At 50.7% G+C, this 18,789-nt stretch overlaps 2 protein-coding genes across 4 annotated transcripts in view; one reads left to right on the top strand and one right to left on the bottom strand.

The window, feature by feature from the left end:
* Positions 1-11,676, top strand: KLHL40 (kelch like family member 40). The gene is made up of 6 exons (XM_080387694.1): positions 1-2,373; positions 5,991-6,151; positions 7,580-7,687; positions 8,692-8,877; positions 9,440-9,586; positions 10,375-11,676. The coding sequence occupies exons 1-6, from the start codon at positions 1,228-1,230 to the stop codon at positions 10,484-10,486; spliced, it is 1,860 nt and encodes a 619-aa protein (XP_080243820.1). The 5' UTR covers positions 1-1,227; the 3' UTR covers positions 10,487-11,676.
* The window catches only part of ZBTB47 (zinc finger and BTB domain containing 47), a 23,598-nt gene continuing 16,335 nt past the window's right edge, over positions 11,527-18,789 (bottom strand). For all 3 annotated transcript variants that reach the window (XM_080387693.1, XM_080387691.1, XM_080387692.1), the window contains one exon: positions 11,527-18,729. In XM_080387693.1, coding sequence (XP_080243819.1) covers positions 18,362-18,729 — 368 coding nt within the window. In that variant the 3' untranslated portion in view covers positions 11,527-18,361. The remainder of the gene's footprint in view (positions 18,730-18,789) is intronic.

Consider the following 18,789-nt stretch of genomic DNA (forward strand, 5'->3'; position numbering starts at 1 on the left):
CCATGGGGTTTCCCAGACATCCATGGGCATGCAGGCAGGACACAGGACCTGCTGGGGACCTCAGCCTTTTTGGAGCATTGGCTCAAGGCCAGGCAGGTTGTCCTGCTGTGGCTCCAAACTTCAACATGGGGGTGTTGAATCTCAGTAGACCTTAGCAGGGGACCCTCAGCTTACAAGAAGGTACCCGTTTAGAAGTCTGAAGCTGTGAGTTGAAGCCCACCCTTGTGCTCTCTTTACTTCTGTTCTGCCTCAGACCCTCTTTCTGCCACCAAGATGTGGAAAGGATGAATTTATTAATGACGAGGTGTCCAGAGGCTGTGCCACTGGGGTCCCTGTGTGTATGGCAGGCGAAGCAGAGCCACCCCTCCCCCAGGCTCCTTGAGCCTCCTCCTTTAGCGAGGCTTGTCAAGTAACTTCCAGCACAGGTCTCGTGTCCCATGCAGGGGTGTAAATAAATAGCTCTATCTTCATTTTCCGGTCCCTTCCAGACCCCTGAAAAGTGACTCCAGAGGAGAAAAAAGGACAAACCTGTGCCGAAAAGCAGCCCTGGGAGCGAGCTGGTTGGAGTCGGGGATGCCACAAAGCCCACATAAGACGCTCCCTTATTGCATCTTTCCAGCTTTGACTTCATGCTCTATTTTTAGCACAGCAAAAGGTTTAAGCAGTTTCGTAGCAGTCAGTTTAGCAGTGTCGGGAGAAGGTCTCAGCCTTGCCATTCATGACCCAGCAGCCAGATTCGGACGTTGGATTCATCTGGATGCCGCTTCCCAAGCGCGGCGGCTGAGCCGGTGGGTCACACACGTCTCCCATCATCACATGGCAGCAAAAGCTCCCGCTCCCCCGCGGTGACTCATGGGCTGACAGACCCTTCCTGAAGCATTGAGGCTGGAATTACAGCTGTTCCGCTCGCCCCCCGCCCCCCTGCCTCCTTGTCCAATGTGTCATATTAAAGGGTGATCGGCTTACACATGCTCCAGTACAGATTCCTTAAGCTTTGTAACGCTGTGGCTATATATAAAGCCTCGCGCTGGAAACTGAAGTAGACAGACAGCTGCGATAGTAGCAAGCATTTCACATTCCCAGTGCTCTGACGGTCTGGAAGCAAGGGAGACGTGTGAGCCCTGCTTTGAGTAAGTTTCTTTACCAGGGGGTCAGGTACAAATATATTCATAAATACATATACATATAAAAATAGATTGGGAAGAAAAAGAGCAGTTACTCTTCATCATGGGTTTGCCTTTTGATCAAGTGGAAGAATTGCGTCTCTACCAGCAAACTCTTCTCCAGGATGGACTCAAAGACATGTTGGACCACAATAAGTTTCTGGACTGTGTCTTAAAAGTCAAGGGGAAGGAGTTTCCCTGCCACCGGCTGGTGCTGGCCGCTTGCAGCCCCTATTTTCGAGCAATGTTCCTCTCAGACATGGAAGAGAGCAAGAAGAGGGAGGTCAGTTTGGAGGACGTTGATCCAGATGTCATGGGCAAGATCCTCCATTATATCTACACCTCTGAGTTGGAGATCACAGAGCAGAATGTGCAGGACATCTTCTCCGTGGCCAACATGTTCCAGATCCCCTCCATCTTCACCGTCTGCGTGTCCTTCTTGCAGAAGCGGCTCTGCCTCAGCAACTGCTTGGCTATCTTCAGGCTGGGCTTGATGCTAGATTGTGCTCGGCTGGCTGTGGCTGCTCGGGATTTCATTTGTGATCGCTTTGCCCTGGTCTCTCGGGATGAGGAGTTCTACCAGCTCTCCGCTGACGAGCTTATTGCAATCATCTCCAGTGACTCCCTCAACATTGAGAAAGAGGAGACTGTCTTTGAAGTAGTGATGAAGTGGGTGGGGACCAAGGACCATGACAGCCGGCAGAAGGCCTTGCCTGTCATCTTTGAAAGCATCCGCTTCCGCCTCATGCCCAACGACTACATCAAGGACCACGTGGAGAAGCACGCCATGGTGAAGTCCAGCCCAGAGCTGCTCAAGAAACTGCAGATGGTGAAGGACGCCCAGAAAGGCAAATTCACTGTGGTGAAAAAGAAAAAAGTGAAGAAAACCAGTGAAAAGCAAGCAAAAGACAATGTTGTCAATGGAGCAGTAGATGAGGAGGAAGATACAGAGGAGGATGCTCTCCCAGGGATCTTAAATGACACGATGCGTTTTGGGATGTTCCTCCAGGACCTTATTTTCATGGTGAGCGACAGTGGAGCAGTGGCCTATGATCCCACTGCCAACGAGTGCTATTTTGCCTCCCTGTCCACTCAAATCCCAAAGAACCACATCAGTCTGGTGACCAAAGAGAATCAGATCTTCATTGTTGGAGGATTATACTACGATGAGGACAGCAAAGAGGATCCCATGAGTTCCTACTTCCTACAGGTACTAGCTTTATCTTTGTGTTTTGTTTCTTTGACCACTTTGGAACATCACCTGTCTTTAGCTTCCATGTAATCCCAGTAATATTCATTGTCATGTGGTGTTAAAATGCAAGTTGTAAATGAAGGTAAACATCTGAGTTGCTTTAGTAGAGATTCTTCTCCCTATATTTTTAAGGCTGATCCCACTGAGGGAGGGGGGGTGTCTGGTAATTGAGGAAAGAGGCTTGAAGCAGTAGGTAATAGGAATAAACCATCCTGATCCAAATCCTGAACAGTCTGGACCACTCTGAAGGGTGCATTTGGTCCAGCCCTGGCTGCACACTAACTGGAAGGTCAGCGGTATCAGGTGTGGGCTCTGCTTTGCATCCTTTATGTTCCCTTGTTATGAACCCTCAGCACAACCCAAGGGTGACTCTGCCGGGTGCCAACAATGGAACAGCAGCAGCTACAGCCACACAGCAAACACTCCAAGGACACAGGGTACATCCCTACAGGTACTGCCCTGTTTCTAGTGCTGTTCTTGCCCCTGGAGGTGTGCTAGCTCCAGCTTAGAGTCTCTGCCTTGGCCATTTCCATCATGTGCAAGGAAACCCACGGTGTAATGTCTTTTGGGACACTCCACAAGCAGAGTTGCAGTTCTACCTCAGCAGCAGCCAAAGCTGTGATCAGACTGAGCTATGGGCAGGCAATCTGAGCTGCAGCCTGGGCAGTAACCCAAGAGCACCATCCCTGCAGACAGCTAACACAAAGCGCCTACCCTTCCTGATGATCCTGTAGGGATCCAGTAAATCTGCTGTTCTTCCCTCATACCCAGAAATCTTTTTGTTCTTCTCCCATGGCTCACATGTCTTCTGGGAAGAAACAATACGGTGTCCAGGCAGAAAGGATAAAGTAGGGATAGTTCCCAAGCTGAGCTATACAGCCCTGATCCCTCACCTGCCTCGTTGCATGGGAAGGGCTGTACACCTGCATCGTATGTGCAGGGACCATGCTTGTTCTCACCTGGAAAGGGTCAGGCTTTAGAGGCTATGCATCCCACGTGAAGCCCATGAAATGAGAAGTTAGCAGGAAGAAGTTGAAGCCCTAGAAAGCAGGATGGAGGGGGAAGGCAGTGGGAGTGCCAGGGGACATGCTGTTGGAGATACAGCCGTTTGCACGGGACAACAGATGACAACAGGGGATGTGGCCAGCTCCATCACTCACCTGTGCAGAGCAGATGGGCTGCTTTGTATTCAGAGCTGAAGGTCCACCAAGTCCTGGGCTGTTTCAGTACAACTGCAGCAAACAGTTCAAGGGAAGTGATATTTTTCCCACGCCCCCGCTTTGATCATATACTTGTGAGACCACATCTGAATGCTGTGTCCAGTCTGGGGCTCTCCAGTACAAAGCAAACATTGAGGCACTGGAATGAGTTCAGCAGAGGCTACCAAGATGGTCAGGGCTGCAGAACAGGAGGTACAAGAAGAGGCTGACCTGGGTCTGATCAGTCTGGAGAAGGGGAAGGGAAGAATCTCATTGGTGTCTGCAGCTCTCTTAATGGGAGAGGGCACAGGAGAGGGATCCAGACTGTTAGATTTGCACAAAGATGGGACAAGAAGCAATGGCCACCAGTTGCAGTAAGGGAAATTTCAGTTAGCTGTGAGGAAAAACCTCCCCAACAGAGGTGGTGGAGTACTAGAGCAGGGGTCCAGAGAGGTCACAAACCCTCCATCCTTGGAGACATGTAATATTTCACTGCACAAAGTCCTGGCAACCTGCTCTAACTCCCAAGCTGCACCTGCTTGAGCATGGAGGCTGGCAGGGACCTTTGGAGGTCCCTTAACCTAAAGTACTGATTCTAAGCTGTACAGGAAGGTTCTATATTCAGCTCCCAGTTTGCACTGATTCAGTAACAAATGCCTTGGGCATCATGTGGCTGCTTTTAGCTCCTTCCCTACAAGAAGAGGACAGTGCTTCATAGCTCACTGCGGCACTCACGCATGGGAGGTGCAAACATGTCCCAGGCTGGAAAGTGCCGTCACTTTGCAAAGGTGTAATTTATTGCTATCAGCGTCATTGCACAGCTCTTGGCTCCTGTTTAAGAGTCTTCTGAGCCTTTTTGCAGCTGAGCTCTGTGCAGATGTAGACAGGCAGCTGTATGACCAACCGCTGAACCACCGTGCCAGTGCAGCAGCACTCTGCACCTTCTGACTCTGTTTCTATCTACCCCCCCTGCACATTCCACCTGCTGAAGCCAAAAGAGTTAGGTCAGGGGTAGTTTAGTCTTAAGGACAGGCACCAAAATATAACAATGCTGATAAATCCCCCAGGCCCTGCAAATTTTGGCAGGAACAAAACGATTCAATTGACATTTCATATGGAAAAGGGTATCCTTTATTTGTCACTTCTAAGGTTTATGGCTTGAAAACAATGCTGAATCCATCAAGAAGCAGGAACTATCCTAGTTACTGAGCTGCTCAGGCTTGCACTATAAATAACACATATGTGGACCACAGCTCACAAAGCGACAATAACCACAGGCGCCCAGCTGAGGCCAAGTCTTTGGAGGCAACCCAGCAAGCTGAGGCTCTTTGGCCTGAGCCCATAGCAAACAGCACTTCAGGCAATGCATCGCAGCTTCATCTTTCAGAGTCCCACCAAACTGGCTGCAAAGCATCCCTCCCTCCTCTGCTACCAAGCTACGTTAAACATTTTTGCCCTGATTTACGGTTCCCATCAAGCCATGGTTCCCAGAGAGTCCCCAGCCTCATAATCTTTCACATCTTTTTTTCTGGTGGGTCATGAGGCAATGCCTTGATCTACGATGTCCAAGGACCTGCATCTATCTCATCTGGAAGCGCTGTGTGGACCAGTTTCCCCATCTATCAGATGGGTCTGTCACCCTTTGGTCAGGAATAAGAGCTCTGGTGTTTGCAGTGTTGTCTCAGTTGTGTGGCACCATGCTGGGTAGAGAGGTATTGTGTGAACGGCCTCTGTGCAGACAGACAGACATTTTGTCTCACAAACCCACACACACCGAGGCGATACAGTACATCAGGATCTTCAGAAGCAGAGGAGGAAAACAGTAACTGATCATTTGCCACAAAGGAAAAAAATAAGATGGAAAAGAAGGGGCTCCAGGGAGCGAGCTGTGTAGCCACCGTTGCCAACATCACACTGCTACCTGGCAGAAATGGAAAATATCAGAATGAAATACTGTGGCATGTGTTACATCTGAAGGGATTCAGGCAAAATTTCTAAGGCTGAAGTGCTTCAGCTCCTCCAGTCCCAGGAACTATCCATCATAGGTCCAACACAGGACTCTCATCCGAATATGACCAAACTTATTCCAAGCCAAGGCTTTGGTGCAGAGAGCAGAACATGTTTGATCTGGTGCACCTCTACTCTTATGCCTTGTCGTAAAACATATGTCATGTGCTATATGACTTGCATTTGCACTAAGATCCCCCACCCTGCACCAGATGGTGAGGCACAGGCAGAAACCAACACTACAGAAAGTGCCTGCTGGGGTGACCAAGCTGCACATGGGAAAGGACTTTCCTCAGCTTCTGGACGCTGCTTTTTGCTGAGCAAATGGGTTGGATGAGCACGCACTAACAAGCATGTGTTTCCTTTCAGTATGACCATCTGGACGCAGACTGGCTGGGGATGCCGCCCCTGCCCTCCCCTCGCTGCCTCTTTGGCCTGGGAGAGGCGGAAAACTCGATTTTTGTGGTCGGAGGGAAAGAACTGAAAGAGGGGGAGAAGACCTTGGATTCTGTCTTGTGCTACGACCGGCTGTAAGTGTTCACATGCAAGTGTGGGGCGGGAGGTGGTTCACAGGAGAAGGTGAAAACAACTCCAGCTCTCCAGGGGCTGAAAGGTTGTGGAGACAGGGCTCAAAGATGCTGGGACTGCTGGGACTGTCTCAGGCTGTACCCTGGGGCTCTGAGCTGGCTGTCACCAGCTGCTTCATTTATTGTAATCGAACCTCCCAGAGCTGGAAGCCATAATGGGGATATGATGTTATCAGGGACCGATCTGAGGAGATGCTCATGTGAGACCTGTACAGAGGAGCAAAAGGAGTTTTTCCTTCTGCCCACTGGTTGGAGGTTCAGCGACATTCACCGCAGTCTCACCAGGAGTGGCTTTGAACAGGACAGTTTGCTTTGAAAACATTCAGATGTGGCACTGAATGGCCCATCCTGATTGGTAGCAGGCTGAATATCCAATTATTTTTTGACCAAATGAAAACAAAAGATTTAAAACCAGCTTCATTCCCACAGAACAGGGAATTTATCTGCCCCTGCAGACTGTGGGAAAAGATATGCCAGCCCCTGCTAAGTGCTCAGGGGTGATTTGAATACTGATTTGAAGCTGGTAGAGATGAGATCAGCATCACTTGTATTTCTAGCATTATTTAGGTCAAGATTTCAACTGTAACAAAACTGGAGGAGATAAACTGTCAGTCTATGGGATCAAATATTTGCCCAGAGTGGTTAGGCAATTAGAAAACACTCAGAGCCCAGACAACTCAGTTCTTCAGTAAAATGAAGTGCAGGTCTTGGGGCTACATCCTACATGTATGAAAACTGGGGATGAGTCTAAGCTACGTGGACATGAGCAGATACATCTTGAGACGCTGGTCAGCCCTATCTGGGTACCAGTTGGAGGTCTCCAAAACCTTATAGCTACACCCTTTGTTCAGCTGTCCCAGAGGTAGCACAGAGGCTTCAAGACAGCCCTGCACTGCAAAATGTGGACATACCCACCCCTGTGGGTCCTTGCTGAGTGCTGGCCAACCAAAGCAGAAGGCGATGGCCAAAAAATAAGTTTGCCCTCAAGATCCTGCACCCCTAAGACTCATTGGTTTTAATTTTTTTCCCTCATGCAGAAATCTCTGTCTTGTTTGTGTTCAGCTGGTAATATTTATAAATGAGGTGAGGTCCAGGAAGAAGTGAGGATGTGTATTCACAAAGCCCAAGAGTAGGGGATGCTGCAGAAAATAATGAATATTAGCATAAAAATTCTGCATATTTTATTTTCCCTTCATTATTTTTTTTTAGGATCACAGAATTTACTGGATGATCTCTATCTCATTGAAAACCTCATATTGTTGAGGTTGAGTCAGGGTCTGTGCTCACCTCTAGGTTTGGAAAGTGCCATGTACTCCAGACCTCACCCAGCAAGCTACAAATCCTTTTGCTTCTCAACTTTCTCTGATCCAGGTCCTTCAAGTGGGGTGAAGCTGATTCCCTTCCCTATGCAGTCTATGGCCATGCTGTGGTATCGCACAAGGATCTCATCTACGTCATCGGTGGCAAAGGAAGTGACAAGTAAGCTGAAAAGCAAGAGGAATTCAGGGAGTCATCCCCCAAACCAGTGGGAGTGCAAGGAGTTGGTACCTCCCCAGTGTGGACGCTATGGGTTAAGGAGGGTTGGATAGGGTGTGAAATGTGGATCCTTCCCTCTCAGCTCACCTCTGTGACTGCAGCCCTCCCCAAGCCCTCGAGAGTCCTACAGAGGTGTCAAGGAGATGGCACTGTCCTTGCAGGAGAGGGAACGTATCATCCCCTTTGATTACAATAAATAAATGACACAGAGATTGGGAGAGACCCTGAAGAGCAAGAAGCCCCTTCACATTAAGGGTCTCCTGTCTTGGACTTGTGGTGGGGCAGCGTGGTCCTAGTAGTCAAATCCAGATGGGTATTTGCAATAGGAGTGAAAAACCTCATCAAACCTGACCCACACCCTGCCCTCCTGCAGGGACCGGGCTCAGCAGAAAGAGCCTCTCTCAGGGAGCGTTGCCATCGTTGCTTTGCAAGGCACAAGTGTGACTGTTTGCCGAGCAAACAAGCCGTAATCCAGCAAAGATGTCCTGCTCTGAAAGGATCACGGTTCGAGAAGTGAGCGTGCATACATTCACACACCTTGCGCTGTGCTTGGGAGCGGGGATGCTGCAGGTGGTATTTTGCAGTGTCAAGTTGGATCAGGAGCACTGAAACGCTGTTTTGACGGCTGTGTGTGAGGTCCTAAGAGGCAGCTGGCTACGAGGACCCGTATCCAGCTGTGTGAGCACAATGCCCAGCTTTTAGGACTCCTACCAAAGCAGGCACCGCAGGAGGGGAGACATTACACACACAAATGATGTCTCCAGGCATGGGCATCCTTGGGGGTGCACACGCAAGCGAAGGCACTCATGCCAGTGTGGAGGAGCAGAATTCTTTCTAGAGACCCCACGTTCCTGCCAGCAGCCATCCCCAGCCTCCTGCAGTGCAGAGCTGCCCCTCGGCAGGCAGTCAGGGCTCCTTTGCTCCTTTTCTCTCTCATCTTTCTCTAGGAAGTGCCTGAAGAAGATGTGCGTCTACAACCCAGCCAAGTTTGAGTGGAAGGAGCTGGCTCCTATGAAAACTGCCCGCTCCTTGTTCGGAGCCACTGTGCACAAGGACAAAATCTACGTGGCAGCTGGTGTGACTGACTCTGGCTTGACCAACACAGTGGAAGTCTATGACATTGCCACCAACAAGTACGTACCTTGAGCACACCTTTGGGGCGTAGTTACACTAGGAGTAGCTGCAGGTGTACGTTAAGTAACTTCCAACCATTCTAGAGTCTGCTTGCAACTCCCGACACCAGTTCCTTCCAGTCTGTATTCCTTGGACAGCTGGGCATCAACAATGCCACTGAAGTTGGGCTGTGGATCATCTCAGGCTCACCTTCAAAGCATTTGCACCAGCTGGTGCAGTCCTTGGGTTCCCTGCCGGGCTGTAGCTTCATCTAGGCAGCTTCACCCAACACAATAGACTCTCTGACTCCGGGTGGGCCTTGTAGCTGCAGTCCCACTGCTGGGACCAGCTGGTCCATGCCAGGTGCACTTCTCAACCCATCTACTCAGTGCAAAATGAAGCTGAACCACGATGATGGAAACAGGTATCTCTAACAACAGTCACCATACGATGCCATCCCATGTAGACCTACACAAGTTAAACAGTCACTAGTTAATTCAGTTGTTGATTTCTGATTCAAGGCCAGCCTCGGCGTGGGGGTGGGCAGGGTGCTTTAACATGTCGCCTCTCTCGATGTGGCAGGTGGGACACCTTCACCGAGTTCCCACAGGAGCGCAGCTCGGCCAGCCTGGTGAGCTTGGCTGGGGTGCTCTACCTGCTTGGAGGGTTCGCCACAGTGGAGACAGAGTCAGGAGAGCTGGTGCCAACAGAGCTGAACGACGTTTGGAGGTGACAACCTTCGCTGGTGATGCCCAAGGGAGTCTGGGAGGGATGTTATTGTGACCCACTGAGGGAACAGATAGTTTCTGTCTGGCTTGATGTCTTCAGTGTGAGTTGGATGTTGTTACCCCACGACAAGGCTGCAGGGTCTTGGGGTGAGAAGAGTGCCCTGTGCTGTGCTGGAAGGCACATCAGGTGACACAGTGATCTCTCCCAGCTTCATATAGCAACGTACCACGGAAAATCTGCTCCTTTAGCTTGGCTGCTGCATTGACGTTTTGCCTGGAGCTGGTTCCAGACCTCCCCGTTGGTGTGGAGCAGCATTGGCACAACCATCCTCTCCCTGGGAAAAGCCAGTGTTGGGACTGGAAATCAGACAGCCCTGCGTGCGAGCAGAGAAGCAGGCAGCAAGCACTTTCTGACAGCTGCTCATATAGCGTTAGCTGCTCCTGTCCTTCACATCCGTGGCTCTGGAGCACCCTCAGCAGGCACCTGCTGGCTTCACCATGGATCTTCCGCCTTGGTGCCATCAACCCATTTCCCAATGGAAAAATACACCCTCCCGTGCAAGACCACGTGTCCCCTAGCCAGGCGCTGCAAACCAGAGCACACCAGGGCTGAAAGTCTCCATGCAGCTCCCACAGATATCTCGTGGCCAAATAATGTCTGTGGGACACCACGCCATGCACCAGGGCTCCCACTGTAGTGCGAGAAGTGCACTATGGAGCACTTCTTGCAGCTAAGCGAGAAGGAGGAGATGCTTTCCTTACCATAACTGTCTGTCTGTCTCTCCCTAGGTATGATGAAGAGCAGAAGAAGTGGGAAGGGGTCCTCCGGGAGATCCAGTATGCCTCCGGTGCAACTTTCCTTCCTGTGCGCCTCAATGTTTTGCGCCTAACGAAGATGTAGCGAGGCGCAATTTTTATTTTTTCAGTGGGGATCTGGGGCAAGGAGGGACAGAGGGATGTGAGGCCATGCTTATCAGCGCAGAGATGTGGCATCTGGAGAGTGTGTATGACATTGCATCTGTGATTGGTATCTTTTTACTCAAACGGGAAAGAGGAAATTATCTTGAAGCCTACAGGAACTTGAAGATGCTCACATGGTAACTAGAGAAGGGACCTGGAGCCTGCAAGGAGCTGGGGGTAGGCTGAGAAGCATGGAGCAATGAGTCGTTCCAGTCTCAGTAGACAGGACAGAAAGATCATATGCTTGTTCTTTGTTCTACTTCTTGCTCCATGTCTTTCCGCTGTCTTCTCCACTGCTGTTGAACCTCCCCAGCCAACAGTGGAGGCAGAAAGTGGGTCCCAAGGGACTAAGCTGATGTTCCCCAGGGAAGAGGGGGGTCTGTTAAGTGTTTCCCCATCTAAGGCAGCTGTGAGCATGGTGCTAGAGCCCACCTTGGTGAGGAAGAGGAAGGGTCAAAGTCAAGTGGTACACGTGAGACCTGGGAGACTTCAGTGAATTCCCAAGCAGTGAGGGTTGTTGGGATGAGGCAGTTAAAAGAAAAGAGCATGGGAGTGTGGACACCAGAAACGTTTTGAAAGTTGCAATGAAAATAGTCTTGGTTCTTTGGCTCCGCCTTGACTTTGGACTGAGGAGAGGCCAGGACCTGAGGTCTGCAAGTGGGGAAGAGTCGTGCAAGAAGCAGGTAGGAGAGGAGGGTGAGATGGGCAGGGGAAGCCATGTCACGCATCTCCAGCCTTTTGGGCTCCTCATCTTCAATCACAGATCACAATGTCCTCACCTATGGATGGACAAGTGCTTTTTTTCAGGGAAAGGTTTTATATTTATGCTGTTTCTCTTATTTTTAATGTTCTGAACTTTTTTTTCCTTTTCTTTTCTTTTCTTTTTTAAAAGAGTATTCTAGTTTGCTAAGTACATGGAGATCTCAGATATGTTTGGCTCAAACAGAGCTTCCTACTGAGGAAAAATGCTTTTTTTGAAAAAAAAAAAAGTTATTCATAATGATGTTTTGATAGAAACATGACTGTACTGGCAGCAGGACAAAGATCTGCTAGAGCAAAAATCTCCTGATGCCCACACCAGCTGACCAGAGGTTTCTTTAAAAATAAATGATTAGGTTATTTCAAAAGAAATCTGCTGTGTTTGCATGTTGATAGAGCTGTAACTGAATGTCCAGAGCAACCAAACAACAGGACCAAGCAAAAGCTGTGATGAACACACATGGGGCAGAACAGCCCCATGGAGCACCCTAGCAGAGCCCCAGCTTTTATGCCTATTTTCCCCCATTTGGGAGCTGAAACTTTAGCATTCGTATCCCTACAGTTATTCTCCATGGATATGAGGACTCAAAGCTTACCTAGGACTAGAAGGAAGCTGGATGCCGACATGCTCTTCACGATACCACAAACAGGAGTGATAATCAATAATAAAAAAGAACAAATACAAACTTCACAAAATAATATGCTTAAAGTGGTGTGAAAATTACGGTATCACAAATCATACCTGGCTGATCCATCTAGCTCAAAATGTAGTCGTGGAGAAACTAAAACACGTTTGGAAGGAAAGACAATTTGGCATAACTAAAGGAACCAGAGTCTTGTCCTGGTTTCATTTCAAGGATTTAAAAAGTTACAGGATAATCTCCTTAGAGGGTAATCATATCAGAACAGTAATAAAATATTTTCACAAGAAAAATAAATCCAAGATGACTGGCTGTCACAAAATAGCTTAAAAAAATAAAAAGGCATCAAAAACCTTTGAAACAATCAAAAGTGTGAAAAATGCACTGAAAAAAACCCAGCAAACCCAAACCAAAAACCACCTACCCAGTTCTGTAGAAATTCTCATGGACAACTCCCAAGCTAATTGAAGATGAGTCTACCAAATGTAGAATAGCTTGTGGAAAAAAGAAAAATGAAGAAGAAAACAAAAAAATATCCATGCATAGAATAACAATTTTTTAGTCATTTATTGTGGTGGCAGAATACCGTCTCCTGCCTAGGACTGGACACCAACACCTTTGCTTCAGCTCTTCTTGCTGGAGGTAGAGTGGAAAGCTGTCAACACTTGGTCCTGAGAGAGGGTTAATCCTCATCCACCTGCCACCACGTTGCTTGGCTCTCCTGGGGGCAATCTGGGCCCTTTGGAGTCAACAGGGAATGTTGCTGAGACTCCATGAGTTGTTATGGTGTGGCCCCTCAATAATGGCTTCTTGAGAAGCTGTGAATAAAACTGGTCCCCATGTGTGGTCACTCACCTCGCAGCTGTCCATCGGGAATACAGGTAATCGGAGCTCAGTGCTCCCCCATGGTTCACATCCATGATAAAGCTGTGGGAGATGCCACCACTAGCACAGGGCAAGAAACCATAAAAGGAAAAATAGGAGTTGTATACAAGGACCCAGGAGAGCCTGAAATATCCTACTGCTTGAGCAACGAGGGCCAAGCCTCAGTGCGTGCCAGCCAGCGTGGGCCCAAGGAAGGCAGCAAAGCTGCACATCACCAGGTGAAAGCCTGACCCAGAGGTGTTCACCACCACCTCATCAAGAGGCTGCTTCAGTCCAAAGGCAATCACAGATAAGAAACGTCAGCATGAATACTCAGAGCAGCATCACTCCTCACTGCTGCCCGGCGTTTTCCCAGCTCAGATACACGCAGCTCCAGTGGCACAGGTCCCCCCATGGGTATCTTCTCTCAGCAATGCCAGCAGCAAAGGAGCAGGTATATCTCAAGGGTGTGGGGAACTAATTTCTTCTTCCATTACCTTCCCAGTATCAATGCTGATGTTAGCTGGCAAGGTTCCTACCACTCCATTTTAAATCAATAAAGGCACTGGGTGCTTTTGGATGGGCTCCTTGGTTTCCCCACTGCTGACAGAGCAGCTCAGTGAGCCCAGCTCATAGCTCACACAAACCTCATGGAGCCGTAGGACCCAGGACCTCAGCCCTCACCCCGCCAACACCCCCAGGACTGTAAGAACTGAGCCCCTTCCTCTATCCACTCATCCCCCTTCCCCAAAAAGCTATTTTTCTGTTGGCCCCACAACAGTCTAGTTGTCTCACACACATGCACGCACCTCCCACCAAACCCAATGCAAAGTCTGTAACATGTGAAGCAACGGCAGCAGCCAACATGCCCATCTTACTCCTCATGCAATTGCCTGAAAAGAGTCTTAAAAAAAAAAAAAAAAAAAAAGGCAAAGCAAATTAAAGTAACAAAGAAAGTGGTGGAGCTTTAGGTTTTCTTTTATAAAAGACAATTCGTTTATTGATTCAGTCCTTCCACTTGCAACCTCTTTGGTAACAGTCGTAACACTTCCAGACTGGGAGAACGCAGTGGGAAGGCCGAGTTCTGACCTCTTACCACTTTCAGAGCTCAGCAACCCCTGATGTGCCTTGGTGAGAGGTCAAAAGCAGGTTTCAAAGCACGGCCAAAGACCTGGCCTCTAGGGACAACCCAAACCAACCTACCCTACCCTACCGTGACTCATCTTGCTCGTGGGTGGCCCAGAGAGCAGCCCCAGCACTCCCAGGCAGAAGATGGCTCAGGATGGGGGTGCACGTTGGACCCTTGGTGCCAAGGCTGACTGTGAGCTGTGCCCTGGAAGGCAGCTTTGATGCACCTCTTGGAACCTCCCAGACATTGGCCAACGGGGCCATCAACAGAGCAAGACTCACCCATTCCTGCAGGAGGCAATGACTTGCCCCAGTTGGCCCCATGCTGATGGACTAACCCAACCATCTCGGCCTCCCCCTCATCACACCGTCCCAAAGAGAGTAACTGCTGTACTTGGAGTTAAAGATAAACATATATTGATTACACATGGTCATAAAAAAAAAAAAAAGGAATAATAATAATACATTTCCTAGAACATTACTTAAGATGCTTCCGAAAAGCATCCAAGCTTCCCCTCCCCTCCCCGCCTTCCCTTATCTATACAGAATAAAGTGCTTTGTTTAGTTTGTTCACACTAGTAGAGCCACCAATACACTCTTTAACTTGGCATGTTTGGGCAACCGATACTGAATGCCGTAGAATAATACAGAGCCAAACACCAGGCATGAGAAACTAGTTTTGAGGCAAGTGCTTGGGGTTTCATTAGTTTCCTTCAAGTTCCATGCTACTGAGGTTGTTCTTACTCCAATTTTTCCCTCGTTTTAATTATTATTTTCTTCCTTTAGCAAGTTCGACCCAACTCCCGTCATGGTTACGTGTCACTAGGCAGGGCTGCGCGTGGGGAAGCTCTCTCCATCCGTGTGAACAAAGGGGGTCTGTCCGTCCATCCTTCCCTCTCGACTTCGGCCAAACCAAGAGTTTGATCAGTGGAGTTGTCTAGCAGCAGATGCTCGTCTCTATTGCACTGTCACAGCCGTTCCCACCTGCCGGCCGTCCATCCATCATCTCCTTCCCACCGCGCTGGGGTTATGGCTGTGGTCCGAAGGGCCAGCTGTGCCTCACGCATGTGATGAGGCTAACTGGTCTGTGCTACCAGGCTCCTGGGATCTATAAACCAAAAATGACCCTCCCCACGTGACTCCCTCCCTCCCCAGAGTGCAAATGAAGGGGCCGGGGGGGGGGAGTAATTACAACCCGGGCAGGTCTGGGGTTAGGCGCATGGGCAGAGCTGTCAGCTGAACGTTGCGGCATATTCATGAACTGCGTAATGGAAATCAAGCTCCTCTCCACCCTCGCGGTCTGTCAAAGAAGGGATGTGAGAGATTAAGGTGCAAGAGTTAAAAAAAAAATAAAAAATAAAAATTTTAAAATAAAACATTAAAAGCTTGAAAACAACAGACCCAACTCCCCCGCCTTCCACCCCGTCTAACCCAACAGGTGCCAACAGGGCCGACCGGGATGGATGCAGGATGAGACGCTGCAGGAGCGTCTTGTTTGAGCTCTTAGTACATTAACGAAAACCAGACATGAAGAGACACATTGTGGCCAAGTAAGGGTGTAGACAAAAGGGCTCGGAAGCCATGTAGGACTCCTGGGAACTGCCCAGGCCTTGGAGAGGGGAGGGAGCAGCAGGGATCTGGTTCTCCAAAGTGCTGTGTGCATGGTCACATCTCGACGTCTCCAAGTGGCTCTATGAGCAGGCTCTCGAAGGGGATCGGACGCGGCTGGGATCAGTCACTGGGCTTTCCACTGGCTTCTAGCCTCAACGAGGTGCTCTCATCTCACAGTGACATCCAAGCGGGACAGGTCCTCACTGGGAGAAGATCAACTGGGACAGGGAAAGCCACATCCAGGTGAGCAGTACAAGGGAGCACATGTTGGTGTGGGTGTTTACTTGGGGGGAGAAGTCTACCAGCCACACAGGCTGGTGGGCTCCATCACAGGAGACCACACAGGCAAGGTAAGCCCTTCTTGGGGTGCAGTGCCCCCATCTCATCTCAAGGCTGAGTGTGAAGGGATAGAAGCACAAGACAGCCCAAGTGGATGGGATCTGGGAGACAGTGGAAGAGGAGACAGCACGGACCACTCTACTGAGGCTCTCCAACACCTCCAAGGGTATCATTGAACACTTCTCTAAAGCAAACATCTTCCAGTCTGGGTCACGGTCCCTTCAGAAACCCAATGGCCCCAAGAGCCGAGTGCCCGCATCCCTCATGGGTGTGTGCTTGAGAAGAGTTTGCACCATCCCAATAAGCCCCAGGGTCATGGAGGAAGGAGAGCAGAGAAGCCTTTGGTACCCATCTGAAAAGGTCAACACAGCAAGGCAGCTCTGCCATAGCATCCTCCTTTTGCTCAAAGCAGATGGAGATGAGGGTAAGCTTACTGGTACTGACAGCGGTGCTGGAGGTCCACAGGATCCCAGCCAACATGAGGATGAAAAGCAGTTTGTTGCTCCAAAATGCTAACATTCACAACAACAACCAGCTTTCCACAGACGTCAGGCACAGGGCAGGCACCGCTCAGCAGGAGGGGACACCAGCCACCTAACCCGTCACCTCAAAGAGCACCCAGGCGAAGAGCAGGTGCTCCCCTGTCCTGCCCCTACCAGGCTAATGCTCCTGCACGCCCTTGGTCAGCAAAGCCCCTGCACACGTGGCTGAATCCCCCCATCTCTGCAGGGACAGCCTCACTGCTGCCCAACTGCTTTGCTGACTTGGTCCAGGAGATGAAGCACCAAGACTCCTTGCAGAGCCAGATGTGGCTCGATGCCCCCAGCACCCTGCCATCACCCAGAACAAGGTGCAAATGAGAAAGGCCTCCTACAGCCTGCTCACTGCCCTCTCTTCCTTCCTGCCTACCAACTGCCCTGCTCATCACCTCCTTCATGACCTGACCCACCATCCGCACGCGTCCACAGCACTGGCCTTGGGAGCAAAGCACCAGCTGCAAGGCACCCCACCTCTCGGCCAGCATCTCTCTGCCTGTGCTGGATGCTGTGCAGCCAGCCCCTGCAGCGCTCCCAGTTCCCCTGACCCCAAAGGGGACACTTCCCGAGGCAGGGAGACCATGAAACTGTGGTCAAGCCAACATCTGGCACCCCAGGGCAGAAACTCAGCTTGGATGCCAGCCTCCAACACAAAGGTAACAACAGCGAAGCCTTCCTCTTCTCCTCTGCCAGCATGAAGCCAGCCTGCATAACTGAAACCGAAGACCAGCTCAACTTCAACAAACACAACGTGGTCAGAGAAGCACTAGCCAACACCGTGGGGCATCACCAAAGCAACCACAAACTTCACCGGTCCCCTGTGGTCCCCTCAAGCCAGGGCAGAGCAACAGATGCCAACCCCACAGGGGGAGGCAAAGCTTGGGAGAGCAACGCAGGCAACATGCTGGAGGATGGGACATCGCCATCAGGCTGAACGCGGTCTTGCTTTAGCTCTGTACCTTGCAATGGGACCCAACCCAGGGCTCACCCATCAGTCAGGGGTTTATTCAAATTGTTAAGGCACTATTCTGGGCCGATACTGCCGATGAACGGCAGTGTCCTGCTTCTCTGTCCTAGGCCACCCTCCCACTGGTCCTGAAGCCATCTGAGCTCTCCCAGGGACACCTTGCCAACTCCTGAGCATCCCCAGAAGTCCAGCTCCTGCTGGGATAAGCAGAAAGGGCACACCAGAGCCCAGCTCCCCTAAGACACCCCAAAAATGATCGGACAGCAAGCTGCTGCTGCCCCAAGATGCAACACTGGTGTTTGTGCTTTTGCTCATTGAGGAGGAAAAGCTGTCGTGGGGAAGGAAGACATGTTGAGGGCTGCTAACGAGAGCGGGCTGATGGCTTTCCAACAGGGACATCTGCTCGCTTGCCGCGGGCCACCAGGGACAGCAGATGGGGCCAGCGGGGGCTCCTCTGTGGTGCCCACCTCTCAACCTCTTGGGAAAAGAGTCTGAATTGAAAGACCAGATTTACAGTACAGGGATTCAAGCACCACTAGCTAGATTTCAGCTTGTCATAAATACTGAAGTGCTGGTAGGCAGTCGTTCGGCTAGCAAGCAGGCGCACGACGCCGGTGAGCTCAACCCTGGACTGTGCAGCACCTTGCTCCTCCGAGCCTCGCCAGCATCCCAGCATGAGGATGAAGCTGATGCGCAGGAAGGTGAAACAATAAAGTGATGCCTATCACCTACACCCTTACGGACGGACAATGGCTCCCCCTGCAACACCCACAGTCCTTGGGGGGAAGGCTTCCTCCTGCTACCCCTCTCCGTGGAGAATGACGGGTGAGAAAAAGGGAAAAAAAAACCCAAAACAACCCCAAAACGAGGAGGAAGGGGGGTAGAGAGCAAGCGAAGCCTTGGCTCCCCGGAGGGAGGCGTTCCCGAAGGGCAGAGCAGTCCGTGCGGGCACAGGGCTGGGGTGGGGGCACCTAGTTGTTGTTCGAATTTATCCTCCCTGCAGGAAACAGGGGAGGGGGTGGTGGTAGGTGAGGAGGAGGAGGGAGGGTCTGTGGAAGAGGATGGAGCAGCGGCAGAGGCAGGGGGGAGACGCCAGGGCCAGGGGGCAGCGGAGCCAGGCTGGCGGTGGGTTGGGGGGCGGCTGTGTCCGAAGCCAAGGGGTTGCTGACGCGGAAACATTTCTCCTTGTGGGCTTTGAGCATGTTAGAGAAGCGGAAGCGTTGGCCGCAGACGTCGCACGGGTACGGCTTCTCGCCTGTGTGGGTCCGGCGGTGCCGCTTCATGTTGGGGCGGCTGGTGAAGCTTTTCCCGCAGATCTCACAGATGTAAGGCTTCTCACCTAAGGGATCGGGGGGGAAGATGGATGAGAAGCCGGTGACTGGGCTGGTCCCACCCCCCC

The sequence above is a fragment of the Falco punctatus genome (genome assembly GCF_963210335.1).
Source record: "Falco punctatus genome assembly, chromosome: 4".
NCBI classification, from domain to species: domain Eukaryota; kingdom Metazoa; phylum Chordata; class Aves; order Falconiformes; family Falconidae; genus Falco; species Falco punctatus.

Coding starts and splice junctions, on each gene's coding strand:
- KLHL40 (XM_080387694.1), top strand. CDS start 1,228: ATGGGTTTGCCTTTTGATCAAGTGGAAGAATTGCGTCTCTACCAGCAA. Junction 2,374..5,990: donor TGAGTTCCTACTTCCTACAG/GTACTAGCTTTA, acceptor GTTTCCTTTCAG/TATGACCATCTGGACGCAGA. Junction 7,688..8,691: donor GGTGGCAAAGGAAGTGACAA/GTAAGCTGAAAA, acceptor ATCTTTCTCTAG/GAAGTGCCTGAAGAAGATGT.